This window comes from Ylistrum balloti, unplaced genomic scaffold, assembly GCF_031769215.1.
Source record: "Ylistrum balloti isolate Yb309-2 unplaced genomic scaffold, AGI_CSIRO_Ybal_v1 Utg371456, whole genome shotgun sequence".
NCBI classification, from domain to species: domain Eukaryota; kingdom Metazoa; phylum Mollusca; class Bivalvia; order Pectinida; family Pectinidae; genus Ylistrum; species Ylistrum balloti.
In genome coordinates, this window is record NW_026782761.1 from 1 (window position 1) to 15,343 (window position 15,343).

Here is a 15,343-nt window from a genome sequence, read left to right on the forward strand (position 1 = left end):
ATGTTACATCAGGATATCGATAGGTCACACAGATTTGGGTCATCTTTCCGGTAAGCGGAAGGATGATGTATCAGGTAAACAGGGCTGGATATAGTACAAGTTACTAACTTACGGCTAATTTCACTCTATTATTTATTGTTTATTTGATAGGTATTCTCTATTACAGCCTCTCGGCCATTTGCAAGTAAATAGTGAAGGGTTTAAAAGGAAGGATTACACACCATGGAATGTCCGCCATACCATGGTCCTATATAATCTCTATGGTTGTGGCAACGTCCAGCTGATGTGTCACAACGAAGAAAACACACGTTCTAAACATGGGTATTCCGAACGGATATCTTAAAAGTAAAAGGGTTCGATTTCCGTGAAAAAGGGTATGGAGTCACATGCCCGAACGCTTGTTTGTACTTGGAAGACCTACACAACACAATCAGTATTATTTTCTACGTTCAGTGTATTCATTTACCTGTACTGAAATTCTAACCTGGTCAACAAGAGTGAATAAACTAAGTCGATAGAGCTAGCTTCTCTTTTGTTGTAAAATAAATAAAGTTTACAGCAGAACTCGGTATACATCACGTACGCACGTTTGACATGTGCGCGTGTAGCGATATTAGACCGAGCACATCTACAGATATACTGATAAGCCAGCCCAAACAAAACCCTCAAGCTGTATTGATTGATGTATTGTAAAGCGCCTTGGAATACAGTTCTTTTCTCTGTGAGCGCTGTATAAGATATAAAATTCATACTTAATAATGTTAAATATTAAAGAGCAGGAGATCGGAGTTTGTTTTCCTGGCAGCAACGTATGTATAAATATAAAGTTCATTTACTATTTCAAATTTTATCAAAAACTGAAAGGACAATTTGAAATTGAATTGCACATTATCAGATAAAATATTGAAACAATGTACCTAGTTATCTAAAGTTCTTTATTTAGTTATTTCACCTGCTAATTTTTGTAATGATATCACTGTGAGTAGCTAAAGTCTATAATTAGGATCTGCGTGATGATCCTGGTAATATTTTTTTATGGTGACATCAGTTTTTTTAAAAAGAAAAACGACGAATGTTGTGTAATTGGTGGTTTTCAATCATTTTTCCCTGAAGTACAATTGCAGACGGACCCTAATACCGAATGTGTCAAGTAACTATATTTAGTACGATGAGTAACTGCATTTCGGCACATCTACCTGAAGTGACCCCTCTACCTGTCGTGACGTCACACCACCGTACTTCCGCACTGAATAGTCAAAAGTACGTAAACTTTCAATCCGCCGTGCAGTAGAATTGACAGCTGAAAAAGAGTGAAAGGCTGGCCATCAGACAGTAGATACATTTCTTGGAAGGTGTATGATAAGTCTTATGTCGTGTTTACATACTTAGCTATTGGAGAGTGTATACAGCGTACCTCACGATCGCTGTGCCCACATTGATTGTGGCAGTCCGCTTCGTTGAATATGGCTGACGATTTTTGGTAGCTACAATGTAGTGGTATTCTTTGTGGATATTACAACAGGTTTGTGTGGAGGGATGGTGCACAAAATGGGGGATTATATCGTCGATAGTGATTCTGGAAAAACTACGTCGGTGGACGAGTTGTGGAGGTTACTACAAGACAAGGAGAAAACGGTATTTCTCCAAGCGGAGAAAATAGAACGATTAGAAGAGGAGCTTGTCAGTTTAAAAGGGGAGAGAGATAGCTTGCTGAAAAAGGTGGCAACGTTCACTTTAAACACACCACAAATCAGGTTTGTATTTAGACAAAGTATCTTCCCAGACTAATGTCACGTCGCGACATTGGTTTTCAACAGTTTGGCAATTACACATGTGTAAACACAGCGCGGGGGCTATCAACAAGAATGTATACAGATATACAGTACCTGGCATTCATACGGCGTCAGGGTTACACCAACAGATATGTAACCGTCAAATACATGAATGTTTAAACTTATTACATCGTTCACTAAGTTTTAATTCATTTTTCCAACAGCATGACAAAATATGTCAACAGTTTCTCGGCTAGGTTGAACGACCGCCATGTGGGGGATAATGTCAGTGTATACGTATTACACTAATGCGTACACGCTTGATTGGCTTTCACTATTTTGGGGGAAAATCCGCAGGTCATTAATATTTATCGCAATTAATGGGTCACATGTTATATTGATAAGTGAATCAATGTAATTTTAAATAAGAGACCAGTAACTAGGTTGTTCTATGTATGTTGATGTGCTGATGGTGAAAGGGAGGGGGTATACCTGTATATATACAAACCTGACACAACTCCCCCCCCCCACCAATTTAATTGTGCTTTTAAACCCTGTGCCAGGTATATGGCTTCTGTGGTTGTAATGTTACCAGACTAAACATTTAAAATTTCCTTTAGTCTGGTTAGATCGCAATTGTTGATTTTTAATGGAGTAAAGTACAGTATAATATAATACATTATTGTACCTTATTTGTGGAGTGGTGTCTGACCTACAGTGTGTCTGTACATTATTTGTGGAGAGGTGTCTGACCTACAGTGTGTATGTACATTATTTGTGGAGTGATGTCTGTCCTACAGTGTCTATACATTATTTGTGGAGTGGTGTCTGACCTACAGTGTCTGTACATTATTTGTGGAGTGATGTCTGACCTACAGTGTCTACATTATTTGTGGAGTGGCGTCTGACCTACAGTGTCTATACATTATTTGTGGAGTGGTGTCTGACCTACAGTGTCTATACATTATTTGTGGAGTGGTGTCTGACGTACAGTGTGTCTGTACATTATTTGTGGAGTGGTGTCTGACCTACAGTGTGTCTATACATTATTTGTGGAGTGATGTCTGACCTACAGTGTGTCTGTACATTATTTGTGGAGTGATGTCTGACCTACAGTGTCTGTACATTATTTGTGGAGTGGTGTCTGACCTACAGTGTGTCTATACATTATTTGTGGAGTGATGTCTGACCTACAGTGTGTCTGTACATTATTTGTGGAGTGATGTCTGACCTACAGTGTCTGTGCATTATTTGTGGAGTGGTGTCTGACCTACAGTGTCTGTATATTATTTGTGGAGGGATGTCTGACCTACAGTGTGTCTATACATTATTTGTGGAGTGGTGTCTGACCTACAGTGTGTCTATACATTATTTGTGGAGTGATGTCTGACCTACAGTGTGTATGTACATTATTTGTGGAGTGGTGTCTTACCTATAGTGTGTCTATGTTATTTGTGGAGTGATGTCTGACCTACAGTGTGTCTATGTTATTTGTGGAGTGATGTCTGACCTACAGTGTGTCTGTACATTATTTGTGGAGTGATGTCTAACCTACAGTGTCTGTACATTATTTGTGGAGTGATGTCTGACCTACAGTGTGTCTGTACATTATTTGTGGAGTGGTGTCTGACCTACAGTGTGTCTATACATTATTTGTGGAGTGATGTCTGACCTACAGTGTGTCTATACATTATTTGTGGAGTGATGTCTGACCTACAGTGTGTCTATGTTATTTGTGGAGTGTAATTTCAGATTCAGCATGTCTTTACTTTATTTGTGGATTTGGGTCTGACCTTCCGAAACATCTAGTCACTGAAACTTCAAACTTGGGGTTTTTTTGGGGGACTTATTTGCTGGATTGTCTTGATTTTTGTTATCGTGTCATGTTGTATTTTCTGATACCCTTTCTAGATAGTGACTCCCTGCTTCCTCAAATATTGATATATCTTGAACCTCCATGTTCTATTTGATTCAGTATGCAAAGGCATGTTTTATTTTCAAACTCTTTGATTTTCTCAAGACATTGAAAATTTTAATCTTTCCCTATCATACATGCTGAGCATTAGTAAATTGTACATTAGGATGGTCGGATAGTGCAATGGTAACATACTTGCCTTTCACCAAGCCGTCCGGGGTTCGATTCCTGGAATGGATGTGAAAAGGTATGGGGTCACCTGTCTGACCACATGGGTTTTCTCTAGGTACTCTGGTTTCCTTCCACACTAAGACCGCTCGCATGCTTTCATCTGGGTCGACAAGAGTGATTAATACAATTTGGAATTACTTGTTTCACAATTGGTGTATAATGAATAAAGTTTATTATTTATTGAATTGTACATACTGTTTTATGTCACCTAATATCACATATAGAGGACAAGAATCTCACTTCTACTAGTAACTTTTTACTCAGTACATTGTATATTATGATGTAAGAGGTTGTCACATTATTTTATTAAGATATACATTTTTTTCGAAAAGAGTAAAAATGCTGCATAGTTTTCTCATTCAGAAATACTGTCAATCCGTTAAAAAAAGATTCAAAAATTTGTTAGACCTAATTAAAACATGAAACACAAACTTTTCTAGAGTAATATAAGTCGCCTCCAGAGCAGTCAAAAATGGCATTCCTACGTTGTCATCATGATGTCACGGGATAAAAGCGTCTCATGTGACCTTAACCTTTAGGTTATTATAGGATTACTCACACTTTCAACAAAAACCGTTGATCAGGACAAGATGTCTGCTTCCATTAAAGCTGGTTTTTATCATCATAACAAGTAAATTGATGCGATTTTCCTTTGCAAGTCTGTAGTATACACACAATCTTGATGTTTGTCATAACTGTTGCTACGTGGGGGGATTCAACAGCTGTTCTACGTAGACAACACAGGTTCATTGTTGCTACAAATGACTTATATGTTTAACATTAGGTTATGTCTGAATTCTCACTCAACTCCTACAGTGGCATGGTCAAAATGAATTTGATTGTGAGGACAAACTTTATTATGTTATCTGAACACGATTTTGTTGCAGTCTCTTCATTCTGTAGTATAATAATTTAGAAGTTAAAAGAAGATTTGATCACTTATGATGAAAATAAATGAAAACTCCCTTCTGTGGAACCTGTTAAAAGTTTTTGAGTGTTTAACAGCAGATTCTATCTCTGGTAAATCATACTAGTTAGTGCCTGTGAGATCTCACAGGTCAAACATTTAGAGGATTCAATATGCAGGATCCCTGCCCAGGCAATATACATGTACAAATGTTCTTCTGAGGAAAAAAAATGTATGTTAGATCTTAGTAAAGTCTTGATCTTGTTTATTTAAAGTAAATATTAGAGACCATCTTGTTGCATAAGCCAGCTACACACTGTGTTAAATGTACCTTGGTGTTGCACATATTTGCATGTGCATTATCTGTCCATTTTATGGTAAATACATTCATATTCCTGTGGTGAAAGCCTGTGTCAGCCAGATAGAGAGATAAAGATCTTATCATCTTGTACACGTACCCACAGTTATATCACAGGGTGGTCAGGTTTATTTAGGAATTTGCATTACCAACAAGAAACCAGAAGATGATACCTTTTTTCCATTAATAAAGTGAGTCAAAGAAAGTTTTATTTCATTGAGCTTTTAGCAAACTCAAATGAAAAGTGTTTGGTAGGTTTTTCATAACCGTTTATGAAATGGAAATAAAAATTATTTTTGTTTTTACAAATATCGCTGAAAGCGTACTTTTCATTACATTTTCTGGTCACCTTGGTGATACATGTGATAACCAAGGTAATGTTTTTATGTATATTTTTAGAAATCATCAAGGGATGTAGGATGTTATTTTATAATCATCTTCCGATGTTAGAGATAATTTGAATATAAAAAATGTTATATTTATATAATTTACTGAAGATACTGAATAAAATGACAGTCTTATCACCGGTAATAAACGAGTTTCTGTAAAGTAGAGGGAGTCATGTGGATTATACTGGTGTATAATTTGTTGAAAATTGGAGATCAATTGGCATCATTTTATCATGTTCCAGTAGAAATGAAAAACGAGAATGTTTTTGTTAATAATATATCATTATGTGACATGTTTTCAAACTTTGATAATGAGAAAACGTGTTTTAATCTTAATTGCTGGGAAAATCGAGGTGAATTTAGACATGAAAAACATGTACTAGGGAATATAAGAATCAATATTGAAATCTTAGTGATGTATGGCTTTAAATTGTGTGCCTTTCTTTATCATAATCAACAACCAATTATGTCATGTTGAAGATTTAATCTGGAAATACATATTTTATCAGTAATCAGTAATCTTATTTTTGCTCGTTTTACGTTGACAGTATTTTTTCGTTGAAATGTTACTGTGCTAATTACACTTTTCGTTTGTTTCTGGTAATTATTTTGGTGTTCATTCATCAGCGGCTTTATTATTTACCAAAAAGTGATAATAAGCTTAAATTGATTAACCAAAGTAAGTACATTACCGGTATTTAACAGTTAAATGATCTTTCTTCACTGATGAGGTTTTCCACCGTAAAACCTGTCTGGAAATTTCATCTATAACAACACAGAAGAAAATTTGTCCTGATAATAAAATTTTACGATCTAACTGTTTGTATTTCAGGAAATGATTAAGTGTGGTACTAAAATCCTACCATTGGAGTTGTTAATGATAAAGTTTTTGTTAATTCGGTCTGAGGTGGTGATAATATTATTCAACATTTAAGTAATTTGCCTCTCCTGTAAGTTCTACAGAATACCTATTGCCTTCATGGAACTATTAAAGATACAAGATCTGTGAAACAGGAAGTTGGTTATTTTGGTGTTAAATGGTTTTTCTTTGATAGATACAGTATCCTGTTGTAGAAGAAGGATATTTGAAATCTGATTAAGTCTTCATTCCAAGTACATTTGACCTTAAGCATCATTTAATCTGTTTATAGAGGCCCTATCTGATACACAGAACCAAAAAGATAGGAGTTTCAAAATTGGTTTAGATTGGACCGGCAGTATAATTAACAATACAAGTTTTCATCAAACAGTAGGAATAAAGGTTGTCTTCTGGTTTGAATTTATTGTAAGGAATCGGCTCGTTGTAGAAATGAAGTTCACATACAGTTAGACTGGACGTTTTACCCAAATCATCAATTTATATGCTAGGTTTTACCTGCCTTGTCAATAACCAAGGTAATTTCCAGACAGCATGTCTTTTTTCATGCAGAAGCTGGTGGCTACATCACTGAACAACATACAGGAGGCTCATGACATGCTATCCATAGCAACAAAAGTAGCTTATTTGTCAAATTCATCAAGCAGAATTGGCTAATTTTACATCTGGTATTAATAATATTAAGTTTGTCCTTGGCTGGCATGGGACAGTCTTGTATGATGTTTATTCTTAGTGTTTACTTGAAAAATGTAGACGTTGTTAAGTCTGTATCAAAATCTATTATTAAGCATTTATTTATTAGTATTGTACAGTGTATATAGATAAAGCTATAGATCATTGTATTAAGCTGTGATCGGGCAAATCACATGTATCTGTGGAAGTTTGGTCCCAAGTTGATACTAATATATATGTGATAGTGTATATGTTGTACAAGATATGGGTCTGAAAATTTAACTGGTATGAGAACTAACGTAAACACTGTGTTGTAATTGATGTTATAAGCTTCTCACCCTAAACACAGGATTGTAATTCGTGGATGTTATGAGCTTTTCACTGTGTTTTCAGATTACACAGGAGTGGTGTTATATTTGCGAGGTATTATCAGGTCACTCAACTCTATTTAAAGGTACCAGCAACAATAGAAGTGGGGGAGACAGACTACTCACAATATTGTTTGAGCTGGCTCCTCTGGATCATAACGCACAAAATTGTAAATGGTCAGAAAAAAGATAATTGGTCTTTTATTCTTGTTTAAGTATGATAAATACATCAGCTTTAAATTTCCACTGCAGTGTGTTTTATTAATATGCTCAAGGTTATATGATTAAGTGGCCTATATATTGTATTGGAATGTTACGGCTGATTAACCACCATGTGTTTATTTCACACGGCACACCTGGGATACCTGTGTGATAAGTAGAACACCTGCGGAAGTATATAACAGATTCACTTACACCTGATTAACCCACAGCTTTCACACCATGACTACCCATCATAGCATTACAGTGATGAGCCAAAATGTATGGTGATCAGGCATGACCAACTCATATACACAGACACTGAGAACACTCAGGGTCAAGCATGGACATCTTGCATTGGGGGCAGACAATTTTTCTGAGGTGCAGTCATCATCTCTGAGGTAGGCAGACACCTTCCCCAATGGCTATATATAATGTACCTTGCCTGAAGGTAGGGGGCAGACACCTTCCTTCAGCAGTGCTGATAACTTCCCTGTGAGGGGCAGACACCTTCTGTCCTGCTGTGAGGGGAAGGCACCTTCTGTCCTGCTGTGAGGGGCAGAGACCTTCTGGCGTGCTGTGAGGGGTAGGCACCTTTTGTCCGGCTGTGAGGGGAAGGCACCTTCTGTCTGGCTGTGAGGGGCAGACACCTTCTGGCGTGCTGTGAGGGACAGACACCTTCTGTCCTGCTGTGAGGGGCAGGCACCTTCTGTCTTGCTGTGCGGGACAAACACCATCTGTCCTGCTGTGAGGGACAAACACCTTCTGGCATGGTGTGAGGGGCAGACACCTTCTGTCCTGCTTTGAGGGCATACTCTTTCTTTCTTGTTGTGAGGGACAAACACCTTCTGGCGTGGTGTGAGGGGCAGACACCTTCTGTCCTGCTTTGAGGGCAGACTCTTTCTTTCTTGCTGTGAGGGACAAACACCTTCTGGCGTGGTGTGAGGGGCAGTCACCTTCTGTCCTCCTGTGAGGGACAGACACCTTCTGTCCTGCTGTGAGGGACAGACACCTTCTGTCCTGCTTTGAGGGCAGACACTTTCTTTCTTGCTGTGAGGGGCAGGCACCTTCTTTCTTGCTGTGAGGGCCAGGTATACCTACTTTGAGCTTTGCATCTCCTCTAAGAACAAGACATCTTTCAGAGCTAGATACATATACATGTATGTACCTTCATTTGACCTTTGATCAGGGCCAGACGTCATTCTCTCAGGATAAAAAAAACCCTTCTTAAACGAGATACATTACCTCTGCTCCAAGATACCATCTATCAGGACCTGATACTTTGGTCAGAGAGACATTTTTTAGGACCAGACACTTACCTTGGGACACAATACATCTTCTTAGTGCATTTTGTGTGTTGTCTGGATTTACAACCTGAGGGTCATTATGAAGTGAGGTCAGGCTGATGGCCTCCTCATTGAACATCATGCTGAAGGTCCTTCGCATGCTTTTCAGAGCAATGTGTGTGAAATATCTTACCCATGGATACATACACAACTGCACTGATCTGTCTATGATCTGAAGAAATCATCCTGGTAAGGGATTGTATCACATCTCAGATCTTTACCAAAAGTTGCATTAGTCAGATGCACTAGGTACCATGTAATAGATATATTTTCTCAGGATGTGACACCTTCCCATAGGGCCAGTCAGACACATTCCCATAGGGCCAATCAGACACCTTCCCATAGGGCCAATCAGACACCTTCCCATAGGGCCAGTCAGACACATTCCCATAGGGCCAGTCAGACACCTTCCCATAGGGCCAATCAGACACCTTACCAGAGGGCCAGTCAGACACTTTCCCTGAGGGCCAGTCAGACACTTTCCCTGAGGGCCAATCAGACACCTTCCTATAGGGCCAATCAGACACCTTACCAGAGGGCCGTACACCTCTTGAACAAGACAGACATCTGTAAGGTACCTGAGGAGAAGACAGCTTTTCTGAGGACCAATCAGACACTTTCCTAAAGGGTCATGCACCTCTTGAACAAGAAAAACATCAGTAGGAAACCTGAGGTGGAGACACCTTCCCTGAGGACCATACACTTCATGAACAAGACACATGTCTTCGGAACCTGAGGATAATACACCTTCTCTCTATGCTTGACATCTTCTCTCCAAGCTAAAAACATTTTCCAAGAAGTCAAACCAGACACCTTACATCAGGAAAAGATATTCTATGATATTCTGTGCCATCAAAGTGTTAATGAGTCTTTACCTTTTTCTTTCTATACATTTACATGTACACAATTTTGCAAATTCTTATTTAAATCAATTGAACACTGACCTGTTATTGAAAGATGACAGTGTTATACAAATTAGCATGATCCAATTATTTCCAAACTGTTTCAACTTAAGAACTCAAACAAAGTGTGTATAGTATCATATGTGATGGAAAATTTGCATGAGAGAGCAAGCTTATCTAGTTTTACAGTTAACATGTAAATTACAGACTAAAGAAATATTGGCCTTTTAGCCACTTCACACTTAATAGCAAAGCTCTTTAGTTCCAGAATCCACTTAAGGATGGTGAGTGATCTGCACTTGTATGTACAAAATGTATATGTGGTACATATTATGTTCAAGGTGTTAGTAAAGTAGAGTCAAATAAAAAATATTAAGATTTGAATATTAATGATTATAACCTCATTTTCATTAAAGATTTGTGATGCTATTGTAACAATTGGTTATCTATGTATTTATATATTCAGTATTTGTAAAACCTATTTTAAAGGATTGGTTATTCCATGGCTTGATTAAATGTGTATATAATTTGGAACAGTTGCATTTTATTTTTTTCTTCAAATTTTAATTCACCATCAGATGGTGGCTGTTAAAATTGCGCTTTTGTCTGAGATCTGGCTCCGCTTCTTAAACAACTGTTGTCATTGGCATCACTAGAGAAGCACTGGATGGTTCTCTTTGCTGTAGGTTGCTAGTTGTGCTTTTTCGGTTTTGGAGACTGATGAAAAAATGAAAATGGCTGACACATAGACAGCCACTTTGGAATTAAATCTGACTTTAAAAGTTTATGATATAATTATTTCTTGAAAGTCAGTGATGAATACTTCTAATATTTTATGTGTAGATTTGTCTAGGGTTCTTCTTGTCTTCTAATTTAAACACGGCTATAAAAAGAAATGTTGGACTACCTTTGGTTTTGACATCTGAAGATCGGTGTGTGGTAGTTGTGGGATACTACAAAATTCACTAATTACTTGTCAATATAAAAAATGTTGATGCAGAAATGATTACAATAAAAAAGATAAAACTTACATAAAACCTAAGTATCAAAAAAGTGTGGGAATCATTTGTTTCAAAGCATTTGTCTATTTTTTGTTGTTGTGGGAGCTTGTAGAATATATAATGCAATATTATATTTAGGTTTGATGTAGGAGACAAATATACAAAAGACTTTAACAGAAATTCTTTTCATCTGCACATTTCTTTGCAGCAGACATATTTATGGTCTCATTGCATGTGGTGTTACATAGAGATGGTTCTGAGATAGGAGGCCTATTTTCACATGTGTTGGTAACCTACCGTGAAGGATTGAAACAGAAATACACCAGAGATATGGACTTACTGCATGATCTGAAACAAAACCAACCAATACACTTGTGTCTTAACCAAATTGGCAAAAGTACCTGTTACAGCTCTCTGTTTAGGAAGGGTTTGCTGCCTGACATGACCTGCTTCAAGTACAGCACTCAGGGATTTAATTAGAATTTAAATAGTTCATGGTCTGTGAACCTTAACTTTTGAATCCTGAGAAATCAAACTGTAGAAAGTCAAGATGTGAAAGTCACAACAAGCTGAATTACCTTAAATGTCATCAATTAATTACTCGGGTGATTCGTTTTGGTTAACCCAATATTGGCTGTATCTGGACCTCGTAGAAATCATGAAAATAATCTTGAGTTCCTACCTGGTGGTTTCTCATTTGTTTTAACCAGAAATAAGAATTCAGTGTTTTGAAGTTAAAACAATCAGAATGGTGTAAATTCCAGGGACTAGAGCCAACGCCACGGTTCTTGGTATGGGTTCAGTGTTCCTGATATCCCTCACTTGGATTCCACTTGATATGCAGGATGATTGAGGAATAAGGACAAGCAATGTTAGATAATCACAACAAGCTCAGAATCGGTTGGTTATAGGTTTATTACCAGGTAATGTTGTCGACCTGTTTTCCCCTAAAGTACACTTGTGGGTTCCACATCTTCACCTTACCCATCAGAAGTAGATATGGAAGTAGGTATATGCAACTACAACCACAGCATAACTTTGGATGTTGATCACCGATGGTTTTGGCAGACATGACTGCCCCTTGTTTTTGAGGATGTTGACAACCCTTGCTGTGGGTGGATGCTGATAAGCCCTGGTTTTAGGGAATGTTGACCACCACTAGTTTTGATGGATGTTGATTGCCCCTGTTTGTTGAATGTAGATCATCCCTTGTTTTGGTGAATATTGATAACCCTTGGCTTTTGTAGATGTTGATGTTTCCTGATTTTGATGAATAAGGTTGCCCCTGGGTTTGATAGCTGTTGATTGTCCCAAATTTTGGCAGTTATTGATTGTCCCTGGTTTTGGTGAATGTTGATTGCACCTGGTTTCGATCAATTTTGGTTGCGCCTGGTTTTGGTGGATGTTGATAACTCCTGGTTTTGGCAAATGGTCACTTCTACTGCTTTTGACGAGGGTTGACTACCTATGGTTTTGATGGATGTTGACTACCCTTGGTTTTGATGGATGTTTATCACTCCTTGTTTTGGTGGATGTTAATCACCCATGGTTTTGGTGGATGTTTATCACCCCTGGTTTTGGTGGATGTTTATCACCCCTGGTTTTGGTGGATGTTTATCACCCCTGGTTTTGGTGGATGTTTATCACCCCTGGTTTTGGTGAATGTTTATCACCCCTGGTTTTGGTGAATCTTTGTGGATTTGTAGTGTCAGTTTGTAGGTATTTTCTGATGTACTGTTGATGGGTAACTTTATAGATTTGTGGTGTCAGTTTGTAGGTATTTTCTGATGTACTGTTGATGGGTAACTTTATAGATTTGTGGTGTCAGTTTGTAGGTATTTTCTGATGTAATGTTGATGGGTAACTTTATAGATTTGTGGTGTCAGTTTGTAGGTATTTTTTGATGTACTGTTGATGGGTAACTTTATAGATTTGTAGTGTCAGTTTGTAGGTAGTTTTTGATGTAATGTTGATGGGTAACTTTATAGATTTGTGGTTTTGGTAGGTATTTTCACCCCTAATGTTTGGGTAACTTTATGATTTGTGGTGTCAGTTTGTAGGTATTTTTTGATGTACTGTTGATGGGTAATCTTTATAGATTTGTAGTGTCAGTTTGTAGGTATTTTCTGATGTAATGTTGATGGGTAACTTTATAGATTTGTGGTGTCAGTTTGTAGGTATATTCTGATATAATGTTGATGGGTGAAGATATTAGGAAGCCAAGCACAGTCACATTTGTAATGGTGTTTTGATGAAGACTGTACATGTGTGATGACTGTACAGGGAGGTCATGTGACCATTAATGTCAGAAGGAGGTGTACTATATCAATAACATTCTCAAACATCAATTAGTGAAGTCCCTACATAATGATGTGGAGTTGTGTGGAGTCGATTGGGGGAGGGAAGGGTATATTAACTGCACTGACATCAATAGCTGGCTGCATGCAGGCACAGACATCTCATAGCTCCTTCAGTACATAATGGCGTATGTCTCAACGTCATCAAAAATGCTTATCACCAAACATATAGGAGGCCAATTTGGCCTCCACTTATAAAAGGATGAAACCCTAATATGTTGTAGCACTGGCATCTGACCTAGTTGACAGACATGTTTGTATGTTGTAGAACACTTTTACAGCTGCTAACTAATGTACTTCTCCAGTCCTACACACATCTCACACAAAAGGGCTCTTATAGAAATATATATATATATATAGCACACACACTTTATTGTGAAGTTTAAGATTTAGAAGTTTCAGAAATTCTATCAACATATTTATCATTAATGTTATTCTAACTTTTAATTGTCTTTTAATGTCATTTATTGCTTTTGTCAATAATAATGACAGAGCTTTTCAGGCAAATCTTGTATTGCATGCTAGCAAAATATGGTATGTTTACCTGCAAAACTGTGGAATTTATAAAGACCATAAATGACATAACAAGACTGTTGAACGATTGTATCTCTCCTACACACATTGTTGTCTCGTGCCAAAAATAGATAAACATTTGTTATGGACAGTGTAAATCTGTCATGTGGAGGAACTATTTTGATCGCAAGTTGTCATGTTTCCATGCCTACAATAATGGTGTTATAATGGTACTCTTCAGGATGTCCTTTATTGAACCATAAATCACACTTTTTAATGATTAATTTATAAAGTGGCATTGTCATGCCTATATTGATATTCTGCTTTTGGGTCAGTTAGGGGGAAAAAAGTCAAAATACAAAGCTGGTAAATGATCATACAAAGCACCAACATTGATCAGTCATATCATTACCATATACTGCACTGGATGTCATTTATTGTATCGTAAATCACACTTCTTAATGATTAATTTATAATATGGCATTATCATGTCTATATTAATATTCTACTTTTGGGTCAGTCATCAAAATAAAATTGAGTTACAAATGTTACAGTGCATCAACATTGATCAGTTATACTTTCGCTGTGTATTTTGCCTTTTCTTACCGTGCTTCAAAATCAAGAGCATCAAACCATTTGAGAGTTTTTCCGGAGGCTGGGATCATTGTGGACATCTTCCATTTTGGCTGCTTTTTTGAAACATCATATTGAAATCTATGCCAGCTGTTGATTTGAAGGAATCTTCCTTTTAAATTGGGACATATTTAGCAATGAAGGGGCAAGATATTAGAGAACAGGCCCAGGGATTGTAGTTAACATATGGTCTGATTGTATTAGAGATTCTTGTATCAGTTTCTCAGAAGGCTCACTTAGAAAATGGATTTGTTGAAGTAAGTCCAAATTTAAAAGCGTTATATATCAGGGTTAATTTGTGTTGAGAGTAGATGGTGCCCCTTAAGTTTTATCACTTATTATGTTATCTCTGAAGGAGGTAGAGAGTTTTTTGTTCCTGAACAAAGTGGATAAAACGAGATTTGTAGAGCAGATAGCTATCGTTACAATTATAAAGTTTTATAAAACAATAGCTGAAAGTGTAACCATCTCTGTTGGTAGACTGTAATCCCTGAAATTTGCTGTACCCAGCATGCCACATTTTGATTAATTTGAATTGAGGCATAGTTCAAAATATGCTCATATATTTGACATTCATTTGATAACATTCAATTTTGAAATTTTGAAAACTATGAAATTGATTAAATTTCGAACTAGGCCACTTTCTCATCTAGTTTTTGACATTTGTTTCGACCAAGTGCATCGGTCCTCTTCGAGGATTCAACAATTTAGGCCTGTAGCATCTCTGATGAGTCCTAGAAGGTTGAAACAGCTGTACGATGCAGATTAATTCATTCTTTAGCAGTCTCTGATATCTAATTCCAAATTTATGTTACCGATAAACCTTGTAATAAACTGCACAGATATAAAATAACAATAGATCAAATTATGAAGTGGATCCTGATTTTGTCTGCGTGGTATATGA

General features: G+C 37.2%; 1 protein-coding gene across 2 annotated transcripts in view; it reads left to right on the forward strand.

The window, feature by feature from the left end:
- Positions 1-1,487: 1,487 nt before the first annotated feature.
- LOC132562584 (IQ motif and SEC7 domain-containing protein 2-like) overlaps positions 1,488-15,343 on the forward strand; it is a 77,672-nt gene continuing 63,816 nt past the window's right edge. For both annotated transcript variants that reach the window (XM_060227331.1, XM_060227335.1), the window contains exon 1: positions 1,488-1,754. In XM_060227331.1, the coding sequence (XP_060083314.1) occupies positions 1,537-1,754 (218 nt within the window). In that variant the 5' untranslated portion in view covers positions 1,488-1,536. The remainder of the gene's footprint in view (positions 1,755-15,343) is intronic.